At 50.3% G+C, this 10,024-nt stretch overlaps 4 protein-coding genes across 4 annotated transcripts; 2 read left to right on the top strand and 2 right to left on the bottom strand.

Annotated features, from left to right (window-relative positions):
- Positions 1-220: 220 nt before the first annotated feature.
- Positions 221-2,248, bottom strand: COCMIDRAFT_107918 (uncharacterized protein; the record flags this gene model as incomplete). The annotated part of the gene is made up of 2 exons (XM_007694521.1): positions 221-939; positions 997-2,248. The coding sequence occupies 2 exons, from the start codon at positions 2,246-2,248 to the stop codon at positions 221-223; spliced, it is 1,971 nt and encodes a 656-aa protein (XP_007692711.1).
- A 333-nt stretch (positions 2,249-2,581) lies between these two features.
- COCMIDRAFT_107923 (uncharacterized protein) lies at positions 2,582-3,919 on the top strand (the record flags this gene model as incomplete). The annotated part of the gene is made up of 1 exon (XM_007694520.1): positions 2,582-3,919. One exon carries the CDS (start codon positions 2,582-2,584, stop codon positions 3,917-3,919), a length of 1,338 nt encoding a protein of 445 aa, XP_007692710.1.
- A 138-nt stretch (positions 3,920-4,057) lies between these two features.
- Positions 4,058-4,645, top strand: COCMIDRAFT_107899 (uncharacterized protein; the record flags this gene model as incomplete). Its single annotated transcript, XM_007694519.1, has 1 exon — positions 4,058-4,645. The coding sequence occupies one exon, from the start codon at positions 4,058-4,060 to the stop codon at positions 4,643-4,645; it is 588 nt and encodes a 195-aa protein (XP_007692709.1).
- Positions 4,646-6,492: 1,847 nt separating this feature from the next.
- Positions 6,493-7,237, bottom strand: COCMIDRAFT_40950 (uncharacterized protein; the record flags this gene model as incomplete). Its single annotated transcript, XM_007694518.1, has 2 exons — positions 6,493-6,866; positions 6,916-7,237. 2 exons carry the CDS (start codon positions 7,235-7,237, stop codon positions 6,493-6,495), a joined length of 696 nt encoding a protein of 231 aa, XP_007692708.1.
- Positions 7,238-10,024: the final 2,787 nt, after the last annotated feature.

Raw genomic sequence — 10,024 nt, 5'->3', positions numbered from 1 at the left:
TAGATATTCATTTTACATAATACTCGTAAGTTATTGTATGAGCATTCCAACTAACAGCGTTGGCGTGAACTATAAAGTAATATTACCTCATACCTAATTTTATACATTGCATAAGAAGTAGATAGAAACGAAAAAAGTAACAAGTGATATCATTTTCATAATTGTAAATAGAAAACTAAGTAGAATGCTCACTTAATAAAAGCTGCGCATGGTTCAAAGTCTAGGATATCTCTATGCTATTGCTAATCTCTCTCCTCACCTGAGTCGCAACATCCAAAACATGCTCTCGGCTCTCGCGGGAGAAGATATTCAAGTAAGCGACAAATGTATTCGTACCTGTAGAAGGATGAGGGATTCTATCTCCCTTCTTCTTATAAGTCAAGGCCTTTGAGATATACTTGCCCAGATCTGGACGCCGTTCTTTTAGTTCCTCTGTCACATTTCCGGATTGCCAAATGCCTTGCTTGGAGGCATCAAACACGGCAGAGACAAATATCATGTCCGCAAAGTACTGTGGGCCGTTGCGATATGGCTGCGACAAAGCCCGGACCCGCTGTTCCTCGCGCAGTGGTATGGCAATTAGCAAAGCCCAGTAGTCTACACCCCAGGTGGTCTCGACCACATCGCTCGAATTCAGACCTGGCGGCCGGATGTTACAGTCCATGAGGAAGCAGGAGGGTGGCTTCGTGGTTGGCTCGCAGCGAGGTAGCAGCACGGGTGCGCCAGATTCGTTCTTGTGCCATTCTTGGGTGGAGTCAGCGACTCGAGCTTCGCAGTGGTATATACCATGTTGGAAACCCAACCCCAGCAAAGTCTTCAAAATTGAATCACGCAAGACATGCTGCTCTTTCTCGGGAAGTGCTGAAGGTGAGACACAGTCGAGTTCGTGGAATGAATCGGACCCATCCTCGGCGCTTTTTGGATTCTCGTCTCCAATCTCTGTTTAATGTGAGCCTTGCATGCTTTGCGACTGGAAGAGGAGTGAGGTAGCCTTACCCCAAAAGAGAAGTTCGCCATTGTATAGGACGAAATTGATGTCCACTTCTGGGCCATCACAGTATGGTTCAATTACAAACTGTGCTCCGTGACTCGTAGCAGGATTGATCGTTTTGGCCCACGCCACAAGTTGGGCAGCGCTGTCGGCACGAAAGACCAACTCAGAGCCCCAACCGCGACAGGGTTTGACGATGGCAGGCCACGTAACGTCTTTCGTCAGTGCGGTTTGGATCAGATCCTCGATTCCAGTGGCAAGGAAGCATTTCCGGCCCTCGATGGCACTCAGCTGGTACTTGTCCGTGGCAACTTGGTAGGCAGCGGTAGGCTCGTGGGGAAGACCCAGCTCGGCAGCAGCCTGACTCACGGCAGTATGGTAACTATCAAAGCAGGTGAGCAGAGCCTCGACTGGCTCACCCGAGCTCTTGACAGCTGCGACAATTCTTGATGGGAAGGCTGCGTCATGGCCAAATTCGACAGGAATGAAAGCCTTCCGCCAGTGGCTATACTGCGGACCTTGTAGCCAATGACCTTCGACAGCAAGCACTATGACATCGACACCCAATGACATTGCGGCAGTGTAGAATTGTGTTGCGCAACCACCCGTGTCTGGAAGCATCTCGCTACCTTCTAAGACTGCCAAAGTGCGTCTGCGGAGGCCAGGAATAGTCAAACGGCTTGGTAATCGATTGAACAATTCGCTTTCGAGGTCGGAAAGGGTGTCCAATACCCTTCCAGGAGGAGAAAAGGGGGAATTGGTACGCAGGCGTATGGCTCCGACAGCGTGCTTTATCAGAGTGACCAGATCATCAGTGTCGGAGAAGGGTTTTCCATCGTACTCCTGAAGGGGCTGGGCCAAAGTGACCACGACGTCGACATATTCAATGTCCTGCATCCGCTGACGCACGATGTCGGCTCGGGCGATATTGCCTGCGTGTGCTGGAGCGACCAATTTGATTGCTGTCTGGCTGGCCGATTGAGTCGTGGCTTTTAGAGTATCGACCAGAAAATCCAGGGCGTGGGGATGGCCCAATGTACCCGATTGAAGTTCCAGTCGGCCATGACCGGGGTCCTCTATGTAACAATGAAAAGGGTGGTCGGATAAGGTGAAGTTGGCGGGAGCTGATAAGGGCAAGAATTGCACATCGGCAGACTGGAAGGACTGGTCGGCCTTCGTCACGGGCAGCACCGTCCACGATGTCTGCCACGATGCCTTGGAACCATCTGCGCTTTGGAGGACGATCAGACACGACATGGTGCAGCGCAAGGACTGGTCGTAGCTAAGGTTTCTTTGGTACACGCTTCTCCTATATGGTCTCGTGTATGCTACTGCGGATTGTGAGTCGAACTAAATGGAACGGAGGACGACGCCGCGTAGCGATGCCGTCCCCGTTATCCTGTAGTAATGTTTGTGGTGTAAGTCTTACTGGGGCTGGAATCGTTTCTGACTGTGCCGGCTGACTGTGCTCCGTCGACATGTCACACAAGCTTCGGCCAGCTCATGGTCGGCAGCAAGACTTTTATAGTTTGCATTTCCCCCCGCTACCGAATCCGTCTACTCAATCTCCCACCAAACCGATTCACCACCATGAGTAGGACTGCGCAGATTATCTATCGAGAGGAAGGGGGCTCCCATGGGGAGCGGGAGAGGGGGTGGAAGATCACATGGAGTATCGCCGCCCATCAGTCGCAATTCTACCAATCGGCGAATCTCACGATTGAGGCCGTAGCCAACCCTGGCGCGGCTGGCGAGCTTGTCGTAGACGTTGTCGAGCGTGGTAGTCTCATTTCCCTCGAAGATGCGGATCCGGAACAGACGGGTACAGCCGAGAGAGATGCGCTGGCGGAAAGTGTAATTGGATGTCGAAGTCTTAGCTTTCTCATCGACACCCTTCAGCGCACCACCACCACGCACGCTCCCCAAGCCATCACGTTGATCGTCCCGCGAGGACATGGCAACATCGTGCGCGCCGACATTGTGCCCAAGCGCATGCACGATGTTAACAATGTCGAGGCGACGGCGGCGCTCGCAGAGCCTTTGCAACTGTATACGGACGAATCGTGGACAGCAACCACCTCTCTGTCGACCCTCTTCCGCACCGCCGCGGGCGCTATTCGTCTAAGCCCGCTGTCAGAGGGGACCACCATCGCCGACGCCTGGACAGCACTTGAACGCGAGCTGGAGAACCGCCTGAATGTGCCGCTCCTGCTCACCGGCCTGAAGCGGCGGCTGCTGTTCATGGTCGAGGGCGGGCTCGGCTTTCCCTTTGGCGGTGCTTGCTCATGGCAACTCTATGAAACGGCCAAGTCTCTGGGTATCGATCTCGTCGTCCTCGCAGAGGAGGGTCATGTTCTCAAGCAGAAACCCGAATTCGCGAATTGGTGTCACGACTTCGTTCCCGTCCAATGCGGCTATGATGCCGAGTTCCACACGAGAATCGTTTCCGCGGTCAAGCAATATGAGCAAGACTCGGGCAGATCGGCAGACGGGCTCCTCACAGCGTATGAGAGCTACCATGTCCCTGTCGCGACTGCCGCACAACAGCTTGGCTTGTCCCACGAGCCCTTGTCTGCCTACGAGGTTGCGACGGACAAATTCAAGACCAGTCTCGCCGAAGGTCGCAAGTCCTACACTGCATCAAGTGTGGACGAGGCTCTGCATATCGCGAGGACCGAGACCCTGCCGTGGCCGCTCATCATAAAGCCGTGTCGTGGATGGGCGTCGGAACTGGTGTTCAAGGTGGACAATATAGAACAGCTGGAACAGGCCGCTCCCCGCATGAAATCCGATAGCCACGGCGCCCAATTTGTCATGGAGCATTACTGCAGTGGTCCTGAAGTTGATATCAACTTCGTCTTGTATGATGGCCAAGTCTGTTTCTGGGGTATGCTGTCATCCTTATTTCCTTCTCCCGACACAAGCTGATCAAGTGTAGATATTGGTGATGAGACTCCCAAAAACGCCGATGGCGGCTCGACCTCGTTTGGCGAGCTAGACTATCTCTTCCCATCTCAACTCCCTAAAGCCGAACAACAAACTATATACGACGCCGTCCTGCAATCCATGACTCGCCTCGGTTTCCGCAACGGCATCTACCACTGCGAGGCTCGCATTGAAAACTCCGTGGTTGAATGGCGATTCAATTCACAAGGCATCCCTTCCCTTGAGCCGCGTCAAGATCACAATGGTAAGCCCGCAGAGTCATGGCTCATCGAGATCAACACCCGGCCTCCAGGCGGCGACACTTGCGACTTCATCGAGACTACGTGGGGCGTCGACTATTGGGCTCTCTTGCTCGTCACAAAGCTTCGCGACTCCTCAGCATGGGTACACGCGCTTTCGCAGCCGTATCGCGATGGAGCCCAATACTACGCCGATAAAGTGTGGATCATTGCCGACTGGGACCCACCAAAGAAGGGCATCTGGGAGTCTGGTAACATCACGGAAGAGCTATTACAGCGGCGCCCAGACCTGGCCAAGCATGTGTCTCAGCATCGCACCTTTGCGAAAAAGGGCGATCAATTGCGCCATCAGTCTACTGGAGCAAACAGCTTCGTAGCTTACTTGCACATATTCTCCAGACAAAATCGACCACATCTCCTTGAGTTAGCGAATGAGATTCGCAACGAGCTTCGTATAGAAATTTCCTAGGTTTAGATTTGATCTAGATTAGATACAAAATTCATGGCTGAAATCGACTGCCCATGTCCGTGCATTAGCCTCGCATTACCACAAGTATATGTGCTTTTGCAGTTGCATGTGGATGTCTTATTACGTTACCGCAATAAGACGTGTATTGAATCAGCATCTCTAGAACACGCTCTTCGAGCAGTGCCACTAAACCTCGGAATAACTTTCGCTTAGCGCCGTCTCGATCGCCGTCAGGGTCTCTCGCTCCCTACGTATCAAGCACGAGCCTTTAGTCTCAGATCTAGTTTATTTAGGCTACAAAATAAGATACTAAACTTCATAAATGGATTGCTATGAACAGAGATGGGTGGTAAAGGATAGTCTTGACAATAGAAATCTTTTGACGAATCTACTCTCTATATTTTACTCCAAAAAGAACCCCAGTTGAGTGTTGTGTTAGTATGTGTGTAAAAATAAGGGAGAAATGGTTCTGCTGGACTGTACTCATAAAGGGCTAAGAGTAATAATTCCAAATATTCTCTCTTATTCAAGTGTCTCGCTCAAATTCCTATTGATCAGATGAGCATTTCAGGTAGGTTAGGTAGATATTAGCAAGAAATAAAAGAGGAAGGGAGAGAAGCACAGATCATAAACGTATGACTCATTATCTAATCCTAATAGTCACTTCCAATGAAACTCGGACTATCTCGCTTCTTTCTTGTATCCTTTGAATTACTTGCGATACCCAACTGCAACCCAATCCTCATCGCTAATCTGTTGCGGAGCATACTCAGATCCAGCCTTTTGGTCGTGCCCAGATGAGGTCGCGTTGGAACCTTTCGACTCCGGTTCTTTCGCGGTTTTTCGTAGGTTCTGGCTGCTCCAAGGGTCGTTCCTAGATGCAGCCCACATCATCGTAGGATTTGGGCCGGATCCTCCCGCTTGATTACCCTGTGGAAGCATGCTGGATCTTCCACTGTGTGAATTGTTTCGTGCCGTGTCGGAGGTGGAGTTCACTCTTGTTGAACCGCTTGAGACTGGTCAGAACATTGTTCGGTAGCGGCGATGCGAAGGCAGCTTACTTTGTTGAAAAGCTAGCATGGGAAGCTGAGCCACAGAGTGTGGTCGTCTGTGAAGTCGGGCGGCTTTTGTAACTTTGTTAGCTCGATTTGATCGAAGGACTAATTTCACTCACCTATCGTTCCTGGCGTCCAAATGTCTAGTGGATAAATTTGAAGTACCCGTGTAGGGAGTATGAATTGGATAAGACCCGTTCATTTTGTCTTCAGCTTTGCATTCGATTGGCTGACTTGAGACGCTGAGGGTTACGTCTGAGCGCGGTGTGGATTATGAGATGCGTTTGTTAACTGTACGTCGGCGGCATTGAACTTCGTTTTATATGACGGCATTATAGGTACAAAGTTGCCACGGCTTCAATAGACACATCGTCTGGAGTTTGTGCGTTGGCGGGACTGAAAGCTTTACTAGAGGTAACTTTTCTATTTCTGAAAACAGGCCGCCTAAGTTCAATTCACGCTCTGCCTTTTTGTAAAATCGGAGAGACGCATCTGAATTCCGGCGAGAAGTATTTGAATTCCGGCGAGACGTATCTGAATATCGGCGAGATGTTAATGGAATAGCTCGCCAGTGTACACTACCACGCCTCTGCGCAGCCGCCTCATGATTTTAGCGCTGACACGCTTGCCTATTTTGGGAAACACGGTCAGCCTCTATCAGATTAGAATCGATACGATACTCACATCACATGGAAACGGAATACACGAGATGTTAGAGCACAATGATTCAACCATCTTCGAGAAGCACGAGTGGCATCGTCATCTCGATGAAGTGCCGGTATCTGCAGAAGTTTATCTGCTCTTTTCAAATACCATTCCCCACGAATGTATCTTGAGATCTTCGCCCTGAGCCTGCGTGACGAAAGTTCCGAATTCCTGAAATCCCAAGGTTTTGTAAAGTGAGAGTCCGAACTCACCTGCGATGAGAGTCACAGGCACACCATCTTCACAGCCCTTTTGTAATCCCCACTTTACAAGTCGTGAACCGACATGTTTTCTGCGATAACGCGGATGTACTCCAAGGATTTGCAGATGCAGTTGCCTATCTCCCCACAGCTCTTCGAGTTTCGCTTCTTCCTCGGTGCAGCCTGCCTTGAAAGCAGCCTGACGGTGTGGCGCTACGTCCCGCCGCTGAGCGCCCCCTTTTCGCGCGACGGCCAGTGTCGCTAGTCTGGTTAGTAACTACACATTCTAGTAGAGATGAGTTTTACATACGGTTCTGTGGTTCATAGCTGTGTCCATATTTTGCCTTGTTGATATAAGAGACGTCCCAGACTGCGAAGCCCACTATCGTTGCTGGCTTCGAAGCGGGTGAGGCCGGAACCTCCGCCACCATTACCAACCAGTCATCATTTATCGGAGAAATGAACTCTTCATAGAGTATCCTGGTATACTTGTAATGATCCTCTGGGAACTGCTTCTTGTACACGAATCTGTAATCGAATTGCGGATCAAACGGCATAGCCTTAAGGACTACCGACACTATGCTATCGACATCGTGGGGAGTAGCGGCGCGGAAAACAACTTCAAGAGGCATGCTCAGTCGCGGTTTGATGCCTGGGGAACTAATGTTTCAATGTGATATTTACTGATTGACTTCCTCTGCCTTTTGAGTTCATGCACCTCTCACCGTAATGCGCCTGGACAGCCTTCACGTGCGGCATGCTTGTGCTCTGAGTGACGGCAAATGTTGATGTGCTCACAAAGCGTAATCAAAGGTCGATATCCCGGTAGGACCTTCTGATAACAGAAATACGGTCAGCTAGAAACGGTATGAGATATGGGCTCACTGGGGGCTAGATGCTAAACCTGTTGTTCTTGCATTCCAGTGATGATGACGCACAAGGCCGAAGCCCCCACTATCCGAAAACGTAAATACGGCGAGACGAAATGGGACTAGTAGTGCAAAATGGGTCATGCATCTACCCCTAAGCCATTACCCAACCCCTAGGTAGCCACAATCCTTCTGTTGTGCATCGAGCAAATTACACATTGCCCAAACGACACAGCGTTGCAGTTACGGCTAGGATATTGGTCGAGCAGAATGAAAGCGGCTTTCTCCATAACCAAGCTTACATGTTGGTACATGATCAACCATGCTGTAACGTTTCTCTTAAAGAAACCATGATCCGCGAAGACTCAGGCTTTACATCGCTGTTGACTTTATTCACGTATTCGTAATCCGCATCCGCGCTACCTAAGCCCCGTCACTCAGCTTTTCCAGGAACGATCATTCATATCAGTCACTGAAGCTTGCCAAGGCAGGGGTATTCGGCCATGGCCATCAATACGCCTGTGTTCCAATGCCATAAATACATGAAAAAGAGCGGAGTGGATAGCTCTGATTATGATTTGGCTGCTCACAAGTACCCGCCGCCCTCAGATTCGAGAGTATCGGACCTACGAGGCTACCACGTGACAGAGAGAAGAGGACGATGAGGCTTAGCTCCAAGGTCCTCCAAATCTGAGGCTTAGATCTACAAGTCCCCCATTCTTCCTAGACATCTGATCTCACACGCCTGCACGCAGCCGTGGCAGCCCTTGAGGCGGCCTCTTGAAACCCGTTTCTCCCTCATCAGTCCTCGACGACTTTTGTTTCTCTTGTTCACTTCGCGGCATACAACTGCGCGCTTTCGGTACCCAAACCACTCTGAATGCCACCTAGGTATATTATTCATGGCTGGTGTGCCTGAAATTGGAGATGGTACGTACAAAGCCTTGGTACAGTGTTTTTCCTGGAGGATTCAGTTGACCTGGTTGTGATAGTGCTCGGATTTTTCCGTCGAGATGAAAATCGCGCGGATGCTCAACAGTCATTCGTCCTTTCCAGAGAGGACGAAGAGTTGTCGAACAGTATCCGGCAAACACTTCTTCTGGGTAGCATGCCTCGACCACTAGAATCCCTGACCGCAGCCGAGCCAACAAGTGCCCACGAGCCTTGTTCCAATGAGAGGAACTCTCAGCCACATCATCTTTCGCAATGGCCCAATAACGATTCCGTCTGCAGTTCGAACGGGCAGGTGAACAACTGGTCTGGTAACTACGCAAACACAGGGCTCCAGACCGCAAACGCTCCTTACGATTCCGTGCCTGAAGAACACTACGATCTGGGGTCGACACAGCCTCAGTTGGACACTACTATCTCTGTCAACAATGGCACGACCATAGCTAGGCGTTCAGATCATCAGAGCGGGGGTCTTGTTCAATGGCCGGATGCGAATCCATCCGCACCTGATCACATTTGGGACTATGCCACTGCTATGCAATCCATAGAAGATGCAGCACTCTCAGCAAATTCGACCATGTGGTCTATGATACTCAACAATGAACTGCCAACGACGTATCCCTCTTATGACGCAGTATCTTCAACAAGCAGTTCGTTTCCGAGACATGGTAACTCTGTCTACCAGCATCCCTCACGTCTCTACGAAGACTCTTATCCTGGCATCGGAGTGGGGGATGGGGGGAACGCCTTGGGTCCCATGGCGAATCACATACCGTACACATTTAGTGAGTTACAGTTTCCGCAATTTGCTGATTCTGGTAACTCTAACCCCGCCATCCCAGATGATACCTCCGATAACTGGCAGATGGCTGTAGCTCAAACATCGTCACTGCCCTTATCAAATCCACCCCTTTTGTATGTCCCACAGAATGTCCCGAATCTGGATGCACCCTATGAAAACATGTTCAACACAAACCAAGACATCCCTGGGATACCCTCCACCGCAATCGGGCAAGACATGCCACCGCCTACCTCCGGTACATACTACAACCTCTCCCGTACCGTTCCATCGTCTTCAAGCAACCTGACCATAGGTTATATCGCCTCAGGTGGTCCATCATTGTCACCAAACTTACCCATTCGGAGTACAGTCGAGACAGATCACCGACCGGATATACCAAGCCCCTCATCAGAGTGGTATTTGGTCAATAGTAGAGACTTCGAGATTCCCATCTATCGCATAGCCTCAAACAGCAACTCCCGAAAGAGCTCTTGGACAATGCCCAACTTCCGCGATGAATCCCCAGGCTACATAACCACACCTGATACCCAAGGCATGTCTGCAATTGCAACACGAAGTGAGAGAGTCGGATCCAGTGTAAGCCTAGATCTTCTCACAAGTCGTGATGTGTCGATGACTAGAGATGTTCCCAAGAAGAAACCAGAACTTAAATTCGTAATGGTTGGCGAGAAAGAGCCCAGTCGAAAGCGCAGAGGCTCTATAGTGGATCTATCCGGGAAAGATGTATGTCATCCAGATTCTGTGGTAACTATACTGCATCATATTGACAGATTACCATAGCCTATATTCCAAAGTGT

Source organism: Bipolaris oryzae (genome assembly GCF_000523455.1).
Source record: "Bipolaris oryzae ATCC 44560 unplaced genomic scaffold scaffold_222, whole genome shotgun sequence".
In the NCBI taxonomy this organism is placed as follows: domain Eukaryota; kingdom Fungi; phylum Ascomycota; class Dothideomycetes; order Pleosporales; family Pleosporaceae; genus Bipolaris; species Bipolaris oryzae.
The sequence above is the reverse complement of the archived record's forward strand: the minus strand, read 5'-3'. Positions and strand labels throughout refer to the sequence as shown.